Source organism: Colletes gigas, unplaced genomic scaffold (assembly GCF_013123115.1).
Source record: "Colletes gigas isolate AHSC1104 unplaced genomic scaffold, ASM1312311v1 Colletes_gigas_Sc00020, whole genome shotgun sequence".
NCBI lineage: Eukaryota > Metazoa > Arthropoda > Insecta > Hymenoptera > Colletidae > Colletes > Colletes gigas.
The window spans coordinates 4,220,887-4,241,307 of record NW_025106649.1 but is presented as its reverse complement, the minus strand read 5'-3'; the positions used below and the strand labels follow the sequence as shown (position 1 = coordinate 4,241,307).

General features: G+C 36.3%; 2 protein-coding genes across 2 annotated transcripts; both read left to right on the top strand.

Moving 5' to 3' along the window:
* The first annotated feature begins 3,940 nt into the window (after window positions 1–3,940).
* Window positions 3,941–11,344, top strand: LOC122400798. Its single transcript, XM_043402465.1, has 4 exons — window positions 3,941–4,319; window positions 8,795–9,037; window positions 9,242–9,625; window positions 10,551–11,344. The coding sequence occupies exons 2-4, from the start codon at window positions 8,798–8,800 to the stop codon at window positions 11,289–11,291; spliced, it is 1,365 nt and encodes a 454-aa protein (XP_043258400.1). The 5' UTR covers window positions 3,941–4,319; window positions 8,795–8,797; the 3' UTR covers window positions 11,292–11,344.
* Window positions 11,345–13,822: 2,478 nt separating this feature from the next.
* On the top strand, window positions 13,823–18,587 carry LOC122400900. Its single transcript, XM_043402634.1, has 7 exons — window positions 13,823–13,857; window positions 14,341–14,545; window positions 15,392–15,649; window positions 16,193–16,559; window positions 16,763–16,992; window positions 17,104–17,427; window positions 18,273–18,587. Exons 1-7 carry the CDS (start codon window positions 13,823–13,825, stop codon window positions 18,585–18,587), a joined length of 1,734 nt encoding a protein of 577 aa, XP_043258569.1.
* The last annotated feature ends 1,834 nt before the right edge of the window (window positions 18,588–20,421 follow it).

Sequence of the window (20,421 nt, the reverse complement as noted above, 5' to 3'; positions counted from 1 at the left end):
TCTCATTTTAATTTATTAATTTACGATCTTAAAGTATTTTGATTTTGAAAAATCGTATTAATAATATATGTATGTACATATGTACGCTCACACATGGGAATAATAAAAAAGAATTTCTTTTTTTTCAATAATTTAAATATGATCAGGGTGTCTTAAAACGTGTATTTCCGTAAGAAAAATTTCACAAAATTTTTTTTCATTATGGTGCTTTGCTTATGTGAACCTACATAGATCGAAAAGAAAATATGCCTGGGCAGTCGAGATTCCAAATCATATGCCGTTAACACTAGATTTATGGGCATTGATCGCATGTATATTTATTGATGCCTTTCATGTTGACGATTACCTTACAATACGACTTTTCTTTTAATTAGAATATGTATTCATGCCATTGCAACAATCAAATTCAACATAAGTTGTTAAAAAATAATATTTACGCATTCTGCAATTTTAAATATGGAACCAGACATCCGTAAAATTGACGGCTTCCGTAAATCTAGTGTTAACGTGAGGTCGGATTTTCGTTGTTCAAGAGCGAGAAGGCACATGTGAGTCTTTCTCTCTCGACTCCCACGAGGCGGTCTGAAATTATTTTGGGCAGCTTCGGAGAATCGAAAGAGAAGGTAATGTGTCAGTTTGCCTTTGCCGACTGTCCGAAACTCTAAGAGGTCACATACGCGTGATCTGGCATAGTGTGAGAAAGTGGAATGAGGTGTCCCCAGCAGTGATGCCAGATTGAGCACCGGGTGCACTACTCAACTATGCCAGATCACGTGTACGTGAGCTCGTAGAGTTTCGGAGAGTCGACAAAGGCAAACTGACGCATGCCCTCTTTCTCGATTCTCCGAAGGTGCCCGAAGTAATTTCGGATCGCCTCGTGGGAGTCGAGAGAGAGAGGCTCACATTTGCCTTCTCGCTCTTGAACAACTGAAATTCGACCTCACGTCAACGGCATACGATTCTAAGGCTTGACTGCCCAGGTATTTTTACTTTCCGACCTATGTAGGCGCACATACGCAAAGTACTATAATGAAAAAAAATTTTGTGAAATTTTTCTTACGGAAATACACGTTTTAAGACACCCTGATTATATTTGAATTATTGAAAAAAAAGAAATTCTTTTTTATTATTCCTATGCATGAGCGTACATATGTATATCATTTCAGATATCACTTCTGATATATCTGGCAACGTATAACCATTACTACTGGCTATTGCCAGCCTCTCGCAGCCTCTGCTGGCTTCTGCTGGCCTCTGCTGACCACTGCTGACCACTGCTGACTACTGCTGACCTTTGTTATCAACTTCTGACATGATGTATAAGTATTCAAGCCTTGTATAATGTAAATCTATGGAAATAAATGATATAATTTAACAGAATTGTATGTGTTCTCATCATTTTTACCTTTCTTTTTCTCTCCAAATCATTGCCTTAGTTTTAAGAGACCGTTTTTTCGGTTAAAATTGGATTCCCAAAGTGTCCAGAATTTTTTAAAAATTCGAATGGCCTTGAAGTCAAGGTCAAGGTCAAGGTGAAGGTCAAGGCCAAATCTGAATTGCAAAATCGGCGAAATTTTCGAGCAAAAATTTTTTGACGAAAAAAATGAATTTTTGATTTTGGCAGCAAGTACAAGAGCTGATGGTTACTGAATAAATGAATAAGTATCGTTTATCGACGTTAGGTATGACGGTGGCGGTTTTAGGTTCATTTTAGATTTTGTTATTGGGAGGACATGATATGGGAAGAGGTGGCACGTATCTTATAACTAAGGTAATGATTTGAAGAGGAAAAGAAAGGTAAAAAATGATGAGAACACATAGAATTCTTTGTAATTATATCATTTATTGCCATCAATTTACATTATACAATGTTTTAATACATATATATCATGTCAGAAGTTGTTAACAAAGGCCAGCAGTGGCCAGCAGTGGTCAGCAGGGGCCAGCAAGGGTCAGCAGGGGCCAGCAGGGGCCAGCAGAAGCCAGAAGGGGCAAGCAGTAACATGTAGTAATCGTTATACGTTGTCGGAAGCATCAGGGGTGGTCAGCAGTGGTCAACGGAGGCCAGCGGAGGTTGACAGAAGTCAGCAGTAATGGTTATACGTTGCCGTTGCCAGATGTATCAGAAGTGATATCTGAAATGATATACATATGTACGCTCATATATAGGAATAATAAAAAAGAATTTCTTTTTTTTCAATAATTCAAATATGATCAGGGTGTCTTAAAACGTGTATTTCCGTAAGAAAAATTTCACAAAATTTTTTTTCATTATAGTACTTTGCTTATGTGCGCCTACATACATAGGTCGGAAAGTAAAAATACCTGGGCAGTCAAGACTCGGAATCGTATGCCGTTGACGTGAGGTCGAATTTCAGTTGTTCAAGAGCGAGAAGGCAAATGTGAGCCTTTTTCTCTCGCCTCCTACGAGGCGGTTCGAAATTACTTCGGGCAGCTTCGGAGAATCGAGAAAGAGGGCATGCGTCAGTTTGCCTTTGTTGACTCTCCGAAACTCTACGAGCTCACGTACGCGTGATCTGGCATAGTATGAGTAGGGCACCGTCGATGCTTTTCTGGCACCTCTGGTCCCCGGTGCATCTGGGACTTCGTCTAGCATCTCTGGTGATTGTAATAATAACGTTAGTTGGCAACACTTGGGTTGACAAACCTGTATTCCCCAACTTACGAGCGCGGCATGGTGTTGGCTAATAGCGATGGTTAGAACAGGTACTTGTGAATTATGAATGATTCGATCACGTTCGTTTTCAGTGACTGTGATTTTTCGTGATCGCTGATGGAGGACATAACAGTTTTATACACGCATCGTCAGAATTGAAACTGTTTCAATCTATAGTGATTTCTATCATGGTGTTAAATAGTACAGCATTCGCTGTTCTTAAAGAATCTTAATTGTACATTTTGAACGAATACAATCGTTCTTGATCTATTTAAATATCAACAAATATCTCTTCACTATAGCTAAAAAATGTAATGTATATAGAATTATATAACATGTGTCAATTAACAAATCAATATATTAAATTTGTAAGACTTTTTTTCAAATTATTATTTGCATTTCATATTATAGTTAAGTAATGTATTGGAATTTTGCGAACCTTTATATATGTATAATAGTATACATGTATAAACATAACGGAAATTGTTTGCCCTTTTACACAAATATTTTAAACGAGTAATATTATGATGTTGAAATTATTGATACATATAAGATAGGGGAAAGAGAATTGAATTACTTTTTATTTTTAATATTAAATCAAATAAATTTACGTTATACGTAAAAAACGTAGCGTAAATTAAAAATTTATATTATATGTAAGTTATATCGAAGTATTTTATAAAAAATAATTTAATGAACATAAAAAATTGTGATCACAGCGAGCAAATTCACACAATCACGTTGTAATTCAAAATGAAAGAATTACGATCATTGTGATAAATAACGGTTAATGATTTTACTTGTCATTTATATGTAATTTTAAACGCCAGCGCGTGTGTAAAGATTGTTCCTTAGATTAAACTAACGTTAAAATATTTATGTTTCTCACTAGTATCCAAATCCACACATTACATAACAAGACGAACGAAGTTTATTACAAAAATGCATTTGTGAGAGAATGAACAAATGGATTGTAAGATACAAAATTGGAAAATATTCAGAAAGAATTTTGAATTATCCTAGTAATTTCGACTCCTCTCCCACATTACTCTTAAAAAAATAATTGTAAAGTAAATGTCTTAAATTTTGTAAATAAAACGAAGAAAATTAATTATTTAAGTGTTTATTGACGCGTTTATTTATGCCTTCATGAGATGTAATGCCATTTTCTAATTATAATTTTAATTTTTGTTCAACCAGCAAGGAATAAAAAGTTGCTTATCTTTTATTCGTTATTCGAGAATTTAAATGAGTGTATCCGAATGAAAATTTTCCGCGCAATGAAGGAACTTTTGTCAATTTACACGGATTCGCTTATTGGCTACGACAGTGTTATCTGTTTACAGACGAAGGTATTGTTACTATCGATTCGCTTGTAAATTACGAAATGTTAATTCATGCCGCGAATCTCACGCGATGCTATGATCAAACTCGTTGCTTTCGAGCGTGTTCCATACGCCGCCGGAAGAAGAAGGAAAGGAAGACCTGCAAGTAGGAGCCACCGCGCGTATCCAGCCACTTTCATTGTTATTCGATCTGCCTTGATTCGAAGGCGCAAACGGAATACTCTATTCTCATCTTCCAAAGAAACTACAAGACTTGCCCAACTATTGGAAACAATTAATCACGCTCGGAGGCATCAGTAAGTACTTAAAGTTCAATTAATATTTTTCACTTTCGAACTTCACTGTACATGTTGCCGCTGCCTTTTATCGATAGTAATCGCACAACTTTCTTTTAACTTTTACATCGAGTTGAATGAAAACCTCTTATATTTTAATTACAAATTAATGGACAAGTTTCGCCATTTTAAATTCAATGTAAGAAGAAGGAAAGTATGTGGATACATACAAGATTACTTATTGCATATGTCTTCAACCAACCGAATCACATAGAATTGAAATGTTGATTATGTATTGCTAACAATTAATAACTACTCTTAATGTATAGTATTGCGTGCAATAACTGTTCGATGTTAGATTTAAAAAAAGAAATTGTATCGGTAGGTTAAATTGCTCGGTGGATAGAGCAGGTGTCTGTTAATCTGTAGATCGCCAGTCAAACTTACTACTGGTTCCGTTGTCTTTAGAATTTTAATCGGTTGATTCATTAAATAGTAAATACTTGCTTTCACGAAAATATTTCACCAACATTGGGATTTTCCATAAATTATGTCCTAACGTTAGAAAGATGTTCGATGCGTACGCACGAATTCACGGGAGATATTACAAAATCCTACATCATGCATTGTTTCTGCTGGCTAACAGAGCGCGAAAGCGTCTAGAAATGAGATATCAACACCGTTCGCTCATATTAGCATACAAAAATACTGGTGGAGCTGGCCTTATTCGCGATACAACCGAGATTCATTCATTTTGCTCAAACAATGAGATTTCGTATCTGGAGTCGTAGAATGTTGCGTATGCTTCTATGGGCACACACTATTATATACGCAGCAGCGTGTTTCAATATCGGCCAATTAGGAAATTGGGAAATCTTCTGGCACTGCATCTCTGGCTGAGAAATTGTGCATTGTTTTCCACGCTGTAACTTCTTCGGGCCGTTTCGACGCTCGCGAATAGTAGCCAGCATTCGATACGAAGAGTTGTTCAGAAGTAGTAGTTAATTGGTAGCAGGGCTTTCTTCCCGTTTCCAAATTTTAATACAATTCTTCGATGCTCGGTTATATAAGAATCATCTCCGGGTTGATAGGAAAAACAAATCGTACCAAGAGGCAATACTTTAACTGTTATCGTTTTAAAAATAATTTTCATATTTTTATACATCCGTAAGAGATTGTTTGCGTTTAAAAGAACTGCACATTTGCTTCTTCCATACTCGAGGACAAATGTAATTACCACTTGCTTTTGGAAATATGGCGGTCCTTTCTTTTTCCATCTTTAGATCAACCATCTCTGGGTTGAAATTTATGACACTCTGGGATTTGTATTATGATAAGGTATCAACCCTGGTCGATGATAGAGCTACTTAGGCAGAATACAGCCATCATCGAACCTTGCTGTTTATGAAAGTCGAATTAAAAGAGTTGCTGAAAAATTCGTTAAGTTTATTAAAAAAATTCTTGAGTTGAAAGAATTGATTTTAATGTTTGACAATAATGAACAGCAGTTGAATGTAATGAAGATAATTTGAAACTACATTATTAACGAATTTTAATATGGAGAATCGGAAGTACAGTATCTTAAACACGAGAGAAATTAACATCAATAAAATGCGATGATTCTGTTTTCTTGGCGGTATTGGTCTTACAGAATTTGTAATTTATTTTTTTATATTGCATTGTGACTTCTTGTTAGTATTGGCTTTATTAAATCGATGAAATGTATCGTGATAGAGGACTGTAGAAAATTAATTGCAATCAACAAGCATAATGAAGGTAACTCGCGTTAAACAGGGCGTCCGAATTATGCTTCCTCGTTTCACCCGATTGTCGCTGAAACAAACGGAAGGAAGACGCATTCATGCTCTGTTTCAGCGGCTCGAATTCAGTGAGTTTCTACAGGATATGCCTGCGGAAATAATTTAATAGCATCGGCCACGTAGTTGCGTCTTCTTTGCCTTTTGCAAGTCGTCAAAATGTAATCATATTTATGTGTACAATTGATAAATACATACATAAATAAATAAATCCCATAGTCTGACCAGCAAAAGTTTCGTTAATAATAAATAAACCACCTTTTATTTATCTATAGACGTATGTACAACGAGCCTTTGAGTTACACAAAATTGTTGATACGTGGTTGTGATCCTACTCGTGTCTGTATTATACAGGGTGTTCGGCCACCCTTGGGAAAAATTTTAATGAGGGATTCTAGAGGCAAAAATAAAACGAAAATCAAGAATACCAATTTGTTGATTGAAGTTTCGTTAAAAAGTTATCAACGTTCAAAGTTCCGCCTGTAGAACGGCAATTTGTCGTTTTATTTCAATTTGTATATCTATTCACCAAAAATGATTATAATTTATCCCCGCAGCTAAAAATAATTTTTTCAGAACGATTGGAAATTTTTTAATTTTGTCGAAAAATTGGTCCACCTACTCGAATTTTTTTCTCAAAAGTGCGTAGGATTTTGGGGGTATATCTATTCACCAAAAATGATTGTAATTGATTTCTGCAGCAAAAAATAATTTTTTCAGAACGATTTGAAATTTTTTAATTTTTTCGAAAAATTGGTCCACCCCTCGTCGATTTTTCTTAAGAATTCATTTTTCATTTTTAATAAATTTGTTTGACGCGCTACGGTAAAACTGTTTAGTATTTTTTTTGTAGATACCCATGAGCTCTACTTCCCTCCAAAATTTCATTGAAATACATTCACTATTGTAGGAGTTATGGTCGTTTTAAAATTGGACCACCTTTATGATGTTTTTCTCACTTTACGAGGTTAAGGAACAACTTTTTCAATATTATTAGAATTTCTAGATATTCTCCACTAAAATACGCGTTGTTTGCATTTTGAAACATTAAAATCGGCCAATCCGTTCAGAAGTTATGATGTTTTAAACATACGCATGCAGGGTAGCTTTTCTGGCTATACAGGGTGTTCGGCCACCTCTAGCAAAAATTTTAATGAGCGATAGTAGAGGCCAAAATAAGACAAAAATCAAGAATACTAATTTGTTGGTGGAAGCTTCGTTAAAAAGTTATTAACGTTTAAAGTGCCGCTCTTACTGAATTTTTTTCTCGAAAATGCGCAAGATTTCGGGGGTATGTCTATTCACCAAAAATGACTGTAATTGAACCCTACAACCGAAAATAATTTTTCCACAACGATTTGCAATTTCTTAATTTTCTCGAATAATTTCACACCTTCTCTATTTTTTTTCTCGAAAGTGGGCAGGATTTCGTGGGTATGTCTAATGACAAAAACTGATTGTAATTGACCCCCGCAACCGAAAATAATTTTTCCACAACGATTTGCAATTTTTTTTCTCCGTTGAAAAATTTAGGCACCTAATTGAATTTTCAGTAAGGAATTTTTTTCTCGAAAGTGCGTACGATTTCGGAGGTAAGTGTAATGATAAAAAATGATTGTAATTGATCCCCGCAACCGAAAATAATTTTTTTTAAACGTTTTGAAAAATTTTTTTTCGCCGAAAAATTTCAGCACCTACTCGATTTTTTTTCTCGAAAGTAGATAGGATTTCGGAGGTATGTGTACTCACCAAAAATGATTGTAGTTGACCCCCGCAACCGAAAATAATTTTTCCAGAACGATTTGAAATTTTTGAATTTAATTGTTAATAACTTTTTAACGAAGCTTCCATCAACAAATTAGTATTCTTGATTTTCGTCTTATTTTGGCCTCTACTATCGCTTATTAAAATTTTTGCTAGAGGTGGCCGAACACCCTGTATATTATATTTTCAGTAAAGAATTTTTTTCACGAAAGGGAGTAGGATTTCGGGGATATGTGTATTCGCTAAAAATGATTGTAATCCACCCCTGCAAGTAAAAATAATTTTTTCAGAATAATTTGAAATTTTTTAATTTAATTTTTTAATAACGTTTTAACGAAGCTTTAATCAAGAAATTGATATTCATGATTTTCGTCTTATTTTGGTATTCTCTCTGTCTTATAATTTTCCTAATAAGATTTCCTTTTTTCTAATTTATTTTATTGTAAGAATACAACAGTAGATTGTGATAGTTGGGGTTTTGGGGTGTCAAAATATACGTTATACGTATACGTTAAAGAATTCAGAGAAAGCATGGAAGCAAAACCATTATTTTATATTTGACTTAGTCTGCATTATAGTCTGCATTATATTAACACATTAAATGAAATTTTTTTCATAAAAGAGTACACATGGCGTTGTTTAACTTACATTCAATTTTGCAACTATGATTATACACTAAATGTATTGTAGGAGGAAAGAAAGATCAGTTCTCGCAGTAGCTGCTTAGTACTAACACTAGTGTGTTAGGTCAAACGCTTTAGCGTGTACTTATTGTATACTACAAAAGCGATGGAGATATTTAAGATGTTCAAGTAATGTAAGATTTCATCACCATCCATTTGTGCACAATGCAACAAGCAAAGTTTCGCTGTTCCTCGAGACTTTTGATATTAATCTTATTTATCGTTGGCACAGGTAATGTCGGCGTTCAAGGTACCCACGATTTTGTTGTTGATGTTTTCGTCGGTCAGTTTCGCTCGCACAAATATTGGAAATTGGGAAACCTGCGGAGGAAGATTGGAACGTGCCTTGGATGCGCTTCACAGAGACTCCGTTAGAAGAAACAGACTGGAGGAAGAGGAGGAGGCGGGGACGTCTTATCAACAAGAACTCCGTTCTGTACCACTCGAGATGTCAGTCTCACGGATTGCTGTTAAAGTAATATTTATTGCATATATTGCATTACTGTAGCACTTAGGAGAGACTGAAAATATTTTACAGTAATTTGTATTACCTTAGAATTGTAAAAAATTTTTGTAAAGAACAGTGCAAACGTCAGAGATATTTGTTCCCTTAACGAATAAATTGAAGATAAGGAGAATAATTCCTTAAATAAATCTAACTGCTATTTTTCTTTTCTAGCTACCACAAAGTGCCACCGACACTGGTAACCCGTGGGCCAGAGTAGAGAAATGCGTCTACGAACCGAGTAACAACTCTCTCCAAACACGAGTGATGTTCAACGACCTCTCAGTTTCTGGTATGGTGTCACTGACGCCGCGGAACCATCAGCCACCAATTCCAACCGAATCTTGCAAGATGACTCTGAGACTGAGACGAGCTGGTATCGATTTCTTGACCAACCCTATTGCCCGCGGCAGAGGGCAAATGCGAATTCGAACAGAGTCCAGCTTCCTGGAACCAAGATTTGCCTCCATTTACGCCTATGGTTGTCACACGCGACGCTTAGATAAACAGATCAAGAGACAAGATAAATGGCCGCCATTTTATCCGCCTCGCGACGAGGTAATTATAAGAAGATTAATAAAAAAAAAATGTCCCGTCCGACTATTGAAACAATTTATAATAGGGACTTGTGGCCTAGAGGATGCATTTAGTCTTTTGACATAGTTTGTCAATTATATTATGTATTTGCATCGCGTGGATATAATTCGTTCAGAATAAAATTGAGACTGTTCGGTCGATTCAATTGACAAATATTTTACGAGTATTCGAATCAAGTAAACTTTCATCAATTATTCGAGTAACCGAAAACTATTATTCAAATATAAAAGTGTATATAAAATATAAATTTATATACATGCGTTAGGATTGGAACTATTTGATTACAGTCAAGGTCATACTATTTAAATACAAATAAAATAAGAACTATATTTGTTAAATATTTAATTCGCTGAGGTGTTCGAGTATTCGAATACAAAATTTTGTGGGGTCCATCGTCTCCCATACTTGCCACCAGAGGGATCGTTTCTCTCGCAAGCGCTCGATCGACCTTCCATTTGTATATACATATACGTTCCTTGACCGATTAAATATCCTAGCTTCTAGGGGAGGCTTTGTTAGCAACCCCGGGATGAAATGTTCCCCTTTCCTTTTCTTTCCTATCTCCCATCAACAGGACCCCACAATTTGATAAGAAATAGATAAATAATGCATAGATTCAAAAACAATTCGTCTATGTATTTACGAATTCCTGAAAAGTTTATCTGAAATAAACTCAGATCTCTTTATCGAGTCACACGACTGTAAACATGTACGGAATTCTCGTTGCGGTGTTATGGCAGTGGCGTTCGTTTTGAGTATACTGGCCGAAGAATCATCCTGTATATCCGCGACGCGTGCGTATCCTTTTCAGAAAGCCGTTGATGCTAACATGTAACTTCAACATCCTAATCTATTCTGAAGATAAAGCAATCAATACTTTCCGCAGTTGACAGTGTTATCTCTGATACCAACCAACGACCACGATGCAGCGGAACCACGTCAGCTGATGGGCGTTTCTAAGGAAGTGGATGTTGTCATTCCGGACGAAACTCATCAGTCTCGGTTCCTGAGTCCACTAGTTTCAAAATTGGGCATTTGGCGGAAAAATGTTTGGCTTACGAAATCACCATCCCGCGAGAGGAGGGATCTCTTGAAAGCCAATTTTCTCGAAGGTTCCTCGAGGGCTCTCCGCTTTCCAGGATCTGTGAAAACCAACAAGGGAACCGGTTATTATTTAACGAGAGTTTCCAGATCAACGGCAACAATCACTCCTCAAGATTTCGTCACCGCGTTAACCAAAAAGAAGCTCGAAACGAACGAAACCTACAATTGTACTGTATGTCAGGAGAATTTGGAAGACGCTACAAAGAAGTTTGTGAGACAGTCGAACAACAGTGGGCCGAAGACCAATTTTAAGAGAGAGTATAACTATCATGCAACTGACAACGATGATCCAAAGGAGACTAGGCAGCTGTATGTCGATGAAAATTTGGACATTGTCTTTCCATTTGATCTGGAGAATGACAGCAGAGGCTGGCAGTCCAAAGAGTATGTAGCCAGAGAAATGGAGGATGTGTTTTTGAGAGGTGCCAGCCAGGCCTTGACCAGATACATTGAAAAACAGCTCCATCCAGCTATCAAAGAGACTCTTATGCTCTCCATGGGATACACCATCAGCTATGGATAACGCACCCTTCGTCTCTGTCTATCGTTAGTAATTCTTAGAGTACTTTCAGTACTAGTATGTTATACAGGGTGTTCGGCCACCCCTGGGAAAAATTATAATGGGGGATTCTAGAGGCCAAAATAAGGTGAAAATCAAGAATACCAATTTGTTGATGGAGGCTTTGTTAAAAAGTTATTAACGTTTAAAGTTCTGCCCGTACTGAATTTTTTTCTTGAAAATGCACAGGATTTCGGGGGTATCTCACAAAAAATTTCACACCTCGAATTTTTTTCTAGAAAGTGGGTAGAAATTCGGGAGTATGTCTATTCACCAAAAATGATTGTAATTGACCCCACAACCGAAAATAATTTTTCCAGCACGATTTGAAATTTTTTTTCGTCGAAAAATTTAGGCACCTAATTAGATTTTCGGTAAGGAATTTTTTTCTCGAAAGTGCGTAGGATTTCGGGGGTAATTGTAATGACCAAAAATGATTGTAATTGACCCTCGCAACCAAAAATAATTTTTCTAGAACGATTTGACAAATTCTTTTTTCGCCGAAAAATTTCAGCACTTATCCGATTTTTTTTCTCGAAAGTGGATAGGATTTCGGAGGTATATGTATTCACCAAAAATGATTGTAATTGACCCCCGCAGCCGAAAATAATTTTTCCAGAACGATTTGGAATTTTTGAATTTAATTGTTAATAACTTTTTAACGAAGCCTCCATCAACTAATTGGTATTCTTGATTTTCGTGTTATTTTGGCCTTTAGAATCCCCGATTAAAATTTTTCCCAGGGGTGGCCGAACACCCTGTATAGATACTGTGAATGGTTCGCGTGAAGAATCAAGGTGACAAAACGTCAAGCAGAAGATATTTGGAAGCTTCTGAACCATTGTGGGAATTCTTTGTTCACTTATGAAACATTTATTAATATAAGTTTATGAATTTTTTCATCCTGAAGCTTTCAAGCTTATTAGTTACATTAAGTAGTCTTTATAGTTGTATAAGGAATGGGATATGATCATCTCTCGTGATAGAATATAAAACTGTTCGTGATAGAACACGTTTACGTAAGTATTAGGCATAAATCGATCGATTATTCGATTAAGCGACGATTTGTTTTTATTTTCTTGGTTACGACATTTGTTTCACCCAAATCGCGGGAAGTCAATATATTATTGAATAAATTGACTGCAGATGCGACGTCATATTGGGTAATGGGATTCAGGATGAAATAACGTCGTAACATTATTATTATTATCTGTGCAATAAATTTCAGCGTTTGTATAACAATTGTTACACGCTAGTACGTTATATCGTTTTTAATTTCGTTGTACAAATGTAAAATTCCTAATTAGTGGCATAATAAAAGGAATTTAAACAATATACAATTTACTTAAATTCTTTTTATTATTCTATTTCTAACAGTTCTCTATTTTGTATATTTTAAAAAATTTCAGGATTCGATCAAACAGTTAAATTAATTTGTATGAATTTGTAAAATCTATTACCCAGCACCGGAGAAAAAAGTTTTCCCTTGTTAAAGTTATCAGACAGTGAATTGACAGTGATCCGTGGCAAAGTGCTCTCGGAAGTGAAACGCGCATGTCAAACAATCCCACTTGACAACAGATGATCAACAAAACGTTAACGTGCTACCAATGGTGACAGCTATTGCAAGAGGTGGCTGGTTATCGAACTGTCTCTCGCATTTTTATTATTTTCAACGTCGCGGCTCCATCGAGCGGTGCAAAGAGAATCCAGTCACTGTTTTGAGATGTAAGTAGCACGTTTTATGTTTCAAATAACACGTAGTTTAAGGTATCGAAAATATGACTCCTTTGCAGATCAACTTTCCATTGGTCCACTTTGAAACGTGAAATTCGTGCGTGCTAGAATTTTGTACAATTTGAATGTGTATTGTTGGAAGACCTGTCGACAAGTCCAAATAATCACCATTATTATTACGTACAGTAATTATTAAATGATTGGTGTACTTTGAAATTGCAATGAATTTCATATGATTTAACTAACGATTAAATAATTTTTTGGTAGAATATTAATATTAATTGACCCTGAAATTAAAAATTTCATGTCTTCGTTAATAGCAATAATTGATACAAACGAAATTATTAATAAGAACTATTGATACAAATAAAAGATATTAATAAGAACTTATAATGGAATTGTGTAGTTTGAAAACGAATATGAATCACGTGGTTCTTAAACAAATATTTTTGCAGAAATTTATAGTAATTCAGGGAGTAATTATATTTCTGTCCCATCAGACCACGCTATACGCGGTATTGATATAGAAAAATTCGTTTTATCTCAATTGTCATGAATTTGATTAAAAAAAGAATACGAGATCTCTAATTTGCAATGTTTAGGATCAAATATGACTCTTCTCGTAACTTTGACCTGCAGCAAAACGCAAGATAATAGGGAGCTTTTCAAGAGCGACGCAGGTAAATGATCTGGCAGGTGAAAAGCTGAGCTTGAATAATGCACGAGGCGTATAAACGGAGAATTTCAGATGCACCAAGATGCTCGAAACCGCGTCGAATCGGCCGGAGAAACCGTAAGAGGGATGAGATGACCGACAAACAGCCTGAAAAATTCTTCAGGTGTTGCATTGGATCCATGTATTTCATATTTCGTCGAAGTATATTTAATAAATACGGTGTTCCGCTGCTTCAATGTAAAATAAACGATCGATCGAAACATCAAAATACCAGGCAATGCTCAAATTACCAACATAATATTGATTGGTTTGAGCAAAACATTTTTAAAATTCATTTAAACATAAACTAACGAGTGCTCGCGTCTATTCTTTATCTCAAAATGGCTTCTAACCAATACCAAGCGTTAGACAAAATTCATTGCATCATTGCATTATGAAAAAACAGAGGCATGTCGTTTTGTCCTACTTTCTCTTATAGAGTATAGATTGGAGAGTTACTTGAAATTGTTGTTTAATGTGTGCTTTATGAAATTCTTCTTAAAAAAAAAATATTGAAATATTCAAACTTGAATTATTTGTGTAATGTTTGTTGTAATATAGAACACAGTATTACTTCACCAAAGATCATGAACACTTGGGGGAAGCGAGGAACGTCAACAAAGAGCAATCGCCGTTCATTTACCCCCCGTGCTCGCTCATGTTTTCTTATTTTCAATACTGGAAAGCGAAGAACTCGTTGGTCATGGGGCGGAGGACAGGCGTCACCTCAACTGCACAGAAAAACGATCTTTTACGGGCACTTCGCGTAAGCATTTCAATTTCATTTGTCCCTAAAAAAAGAAAAATACAAAAGAACATTCTGACGTCTAGTTATTTTCAAAAGTATTACGTCAATCTTTAATTTTCGACTACGTCTCTAACAAGGGTACCTTACAATCGTGCAAATTACTTTTGAAACGATAGCAGGTGCAAGTTATAGTACAGTGCGTAACAAAAATAAACTTTATACCAAAACTTTATAAAAGAAACTTTGATATAATAAAGAGCATTTAAAAACACACATTCTTATTTTTTGTATCATCGAAATTGGAGCACAAGTTCCCGAGTTGTGCAGCCGGAACAGTTTTCGGCTGGAACGAAAAAAGAATATAAATATAATGCTATTTTACTACTGTACTTACTACTGCTTTTTATATTAAAAATTTAAGGATTGTTTGCTTTAATATTTATCTTATATGTACATAATAAATAAAATATATTTTTGCATTTTAAAATAATAAAAGAAAAAAAAAATAATTTGACGGGGATTCGAACCCATTACCAAAAGGTTCACAGCTAATCACTCTACCGATTTAGCTAAATCTTGTTTTGTAAAATAAAAAGTAATTCTTTTACTACACATATACCAAACTTTAAATCAAAATATCTCGAAAACGAAGGCCAATTGTGAAAAAAGCTATTAAGGTATTTTGATACTAAGTATATACTATAACTTGCATTTGCTATCTTTTCAAAAGCAATGTACACATTTAGCATAATAAAATAAAATTTATTAAATTACTTAAAATATGTTTAATTTTATAAAAATAATATAATTTGATGTTGAATAAACCCTTACAAATTGCTACACAAGTTTGTTGATATTGCCAAGGTTGACGTCAGTATCGAAAAATTAGAAGCTAAGAAACATAAAGACCTGGACGAGGCGATAGCCATCACCGACGTAGATCCAGAATTCTTCACAGGATTCTCTGGCAGGGTAGTGAAAGAAAAGTTTTCTGTACACGATTATGTGGACGATAATCGCGAGATCTTCAAGACTAGGCTGCTCGCTGGACAAGCATTGGACGACTGTATTCGTATAGAACAGCAATTTGTGGAAGAGCAGAAGAGACTGGACACAATAAAGGTATTCCGGTAGTCTTTCGTTAAAGTACTGTTATAATTTCGTGAAGATTTCAATTTAGCAATAATATAAAAGCAAATAAAAGCCCTTCATTATTTTTTAAATGAAATATTTACGAGAAACGTCACTCTATTGTTACATGCCAATTTTTATGAAAACTTTACTCACAGGTAAAATTCTTAAAAATATTCGATCACTCTTCAGAAGTATCAACTTCATCAACTTGAAAATAAATAGAGGTAGGAAAGAGACGTTACATATAATAATTATTCGTTCTTTTTATGCATAAACAATACATTACTATTTTTATTGGGAGATAATAGAGAACAAGTTAGTACAAATTTCATTCAACTCTATTATTTTTCAAACAATCTTAATAAAAAGCTGTTTTATATTCGTACCATAACTCGAGCAAGGCTCCAGAAAAATGCATATCATGACACATAGTAGAACCTCAATTAATGCAGGAAATCGAGAATGAAAATTATTGCACGAATCGAGGTGATCTAATAAGTAATAAAAACCCTTACTACGTTTCGTTTTTAGCGTCGTTATCGTCGATACGTAAGTGGTTTCGAGGAGTTCCTGTCCAAGGATCACGAAGAGAGCATGAAGATCTTAGTGCAGGCTGAGAACGAAGTGAGACTGACCAAGGAAATCAGCGACAAGAGGAACAAGCTCTCCAAGGAATACGGTCAGGTCAGATTAGACGTGTATTTTTGGGAAGAAAGCTGGAGGATGGTGAAGATGTGCCAGAGATTCTTGTATCAAGTGTCTCCGATTTCTTGGCGCGCGAAACACGACTGGATTTATCGGTCTGGATCCGACGAGAACATCGTCTCCAGCAGCGTGGACGATTTATTCAGCCGATACAGAATGATCGACGAAGTTGCTTCACTCGACAATTTGATAGGTGATTATTGCCACCATGCCTTTCTGTTTGTTTCTCTTCGAGCGACGCCTTCAATGGTAACTCGACCTGAAACTTAAAGAAACTAGACATGCTCTTTGCAACGCCAAAAAAACTACCTACCGTGGTTTAATGCTTGGGGTCCATCGCCTCCCGCCAAACGTTTTCGAAATAGACAATCCTACCGACGCATCTACATCTTTCAGAGTTATTCGAGCAGGATGTACTGGAAGCAGGTCCAACTGAAATGTACTTCGAGGATCCATTCGATCTCATTCGAGTATTTAGAACGATAGCAACGCAGAACTTGAACGCGCTGATTCATCTGGAGTCCCTGGCAGAGCCGATGACCGAGATGTTGACGACAATCGAGACCGCTGAAGTGCAGATCAAGTCGGAAATCAACGAACTCGTCAACGAGATAAACGAACATCAAGTAACCGTCCATATAGAAAACAATTACGTGCAATTAGTTGCAGACCTAATACCAAAATGATTTAATGTCTACTTTTAATTCGAGACCATTAATCTGTGATCGTTCGTTTAGAGTTCTATTCGCAAATTCGAAGCTAGAGCGGCAGAATTGGAGAGGTACGCGAACGTGCTTCTGGAAGGCATGTTTCGAGATTCCGTCTGCTCCGAGGAAGTACTACGTTTCCAAGTATTCATCGAAGATGCTTATGAGAGTTGTGTCGCACCGAACGATGCCAATCTGGACAGTTTCTCGATGATGAAATGGATAGAGAAAACTCACGAGGAGCTCAATTTGGAACTGGATACTTTGCCACCGGACGTGGTTAAAGTTTGCGAGCAGGAAGGTTTTAGACAGGAGCTCAAAGCGATGCAGGAGACTGAAGAAGCAGCCAAAAAGGTCTGTTTCTATAAATAGTACTTAAGATAACTTTTCTGTCTCCCCAAATTTATAAATTTTTGTTTGTTGGATTATTTGATAGGCAAGCTTACAAGGTTTGAACTTTCTATCGTCCAGACTTGTAGTAGTAAAATCCTTTAATAAAATTAGTAACTTTCACAATATGTAATTATGGGGTCTATCGCTTCCGGTACTTGTCACCAGAGGGACCGTTCCTCTCGCAAGCGACCGACCAATCTTCCGTTTGTATATGTACACGTATCGCTCCTCGACCGAGTCCACTAGCACATCCGGGACGGAACACTCCCCTTTCATTTCCTTTTCCATCTCTCATCAACAGGACCCCACATAATCATTGACCTGTAGGTTCACCTAATTAATTTGCAAATTTTGAATCAAGTAGTTTTTATATTATGTAATTACTGAGTTTATACATTTGCTTAATCTACGTGCTTGTAGAGTGTGAGTCTCAAAGAATTAGATTCTTCGATTTCTGATATTTAACACTAGATTTACGGAATCCGTTAATTTGACGGATGTCTGATTCCATATTTAAAATTGCAGAACGCGTAAATATTATTTTTTAACAACTTATGTTGAATTTGATTAATGCATTGGCTAGAATACATATTCTAATTAAAAGAAAAATCGTATTTTAAGGTAATTGTCAACATGAAAGATATCAATAAATATACGCGCGATCAATACCCGTAAATCTAGTGTTAAGGGCATTCACCTGCAGTCTCATAACTCTTAAGACTTCCAGACTATTTGTAACTGTCGAATTTACGCAAAGTGCATTCGTCGAATGAGAATTCATAGTAATGGTACCCTTTGGTTTGCAGTTCGAGCTCATGCTACGATTACTGGCATCCTTGAAGCGTGTCATGAAGCCGCCGGCAATAAAGATGCGACCTTTAATGTGGCGTTCTGAGCCAACGACTCAAAGAGCTAAACCGAAACCACCGCCTCCAGAACCGACCCACGAGGAGTGGCAGTATTTAACCTTCTTCACCAACTACTGCAAACAGGAGGATTTCACCACTTATCGTTCACAATTTCCGGACGATTTTGACCTAACTTTCCAGCACAGACGTCGAAACAGCAGCGAAAATAGCGAAACCATTGTTGACGAAGACAAGGAAACTTCGAGCAATTGATCAATGAAATTGACGTTTGTGACAATGCCACGAATATAAGAGGAATGATTGAGAACTATTAACGCGGGTACGTGTAATCTTCTCTAGCTTTTTGAAGCATTTGATATAACCTTTTCGTATACCTTGCAAATCATGTAACTTCTTTTTTTATAAATTATACATTCTGAAACCGTTCTTATTTTAATTGATTAATTATAAATCTATTATTCTATGGGAATCTGGGTTTCGTCCTTGGTTGAGCTCCCCCACCCACTCCCCCCTTTTCCCAAGAGATTCACCCCCAAACACGATGATATTTTAAGATCCTAAATCCCTGTTGTACGAAAAGCAACACGAAAGGAGACAAGGTACAGAAAAAGTCATACATAGACGTTGGTTGGCGTAATCCAAAGCAGCCGTTCGATAGCGCGAGACAAAAGGCCTTCTCTAGTGGCGGAGAGTTCACGGACAGATGAATAGTGAATAATATAGCGCGGGAGGACCAGAGGAAGGTGGCGAGGGGCAAAGTACTCGTGTCGAGGGTCGATGTGCGTGTTAAAAAAAAAGGAAAACGAAAACGAGAGAGACAATCTCGGTGGCACGAAGGCTGAAAACAGACAGACAATCATGAGGAGAAAAGAGGAAGAAGGAGTTAGCTCGTTGAAAAGTACCCTAGCCAGTCTACCACCGAGCAATCCTCGTTACCATGGGGATAATCTCGAAAGGTTTCCTCGAAGTATGTAAAATCAGGGCTTCGCAGAGCCGATTTCTATGGGGACGGCAGCCATTCTTCCAGGTCCACACCGTCGGTTTTCATAGTGTAGGATTAGGAAGTTTTCGGTATTCAGAAAGGGAGCTTTCAGTCGCTCTGGCAACTGTTTTAACGAACTTTCTTTTTGCGTTGGATCGATCGTTTTTGGGAAGCTGATCGAAAGACCTTAAACGAAATCATTGAGCATGTCAAACGACGATAGTATTGAATTTAATTATATTGTGTTTAGGATTTCGTCTGAGATTGACTCTCCGAGGCTTACTAACAAGTGGACCTTACAGTCGTGGGCGTTGTTTTTGAAACGATAGCAGGTCCAAGTTATAGTATACTATACCTAGTATATAAACTCTCTAATAGGTTTCTTCATAATAAGCCTTCGTTTTCGAGATATTTTGATTTAAAGTTTGGTATAAATGTAGTAAAAGAATCAATTTTTACTTGAGAGAACGGAATTTGGTTAAGTTGGTAGAGCAATTATCTGCGAATCTTTTGATAATGGGTTCGAATCCCTGTCGAGTTACTTTTGTTTCCTTTCTTTCTTTTATTATTTTGAAAAGTTAAATTCTTTGAAGATACACCTAGAATGACACGGGCCATTGCCTGATATTCAACGTGTTAAAGAATAAATTTTTACGAGTAGTATACAATACATTTCATGATAGTTCTAATATTGATAAGCGTCGACGTATAATTTTTCTGTACCGATTACTAAATTGCTTTGTCATTTATTCTTTAGCACTTGCGAAACGCATAATGGCATTTACTTAACATTTTAAGACGAGTACAACGCGTGAACTTGTCACGAAACCAAAGTTTCTTTGTCTGCACGCAAAACTTCCTATCTTTTGCACTTTCTGCTGCAACTGTACGCACATGTGCATCTAAATATATTCACATTCGGTGCACATGTTGCACCGCCTACAATTCGAACAGAGCGTGCAAATACGACGAAAAACTAAATGTTTCTCATTTCCAGTACTGTAAATCGAGTCGGTATGTTAATAAAAATATTGTGTATTATGTGCTTTAAATTCGCTTTGATGTTCTTCACAATATGGTACAAAAATAAGCGACCCTATTTAT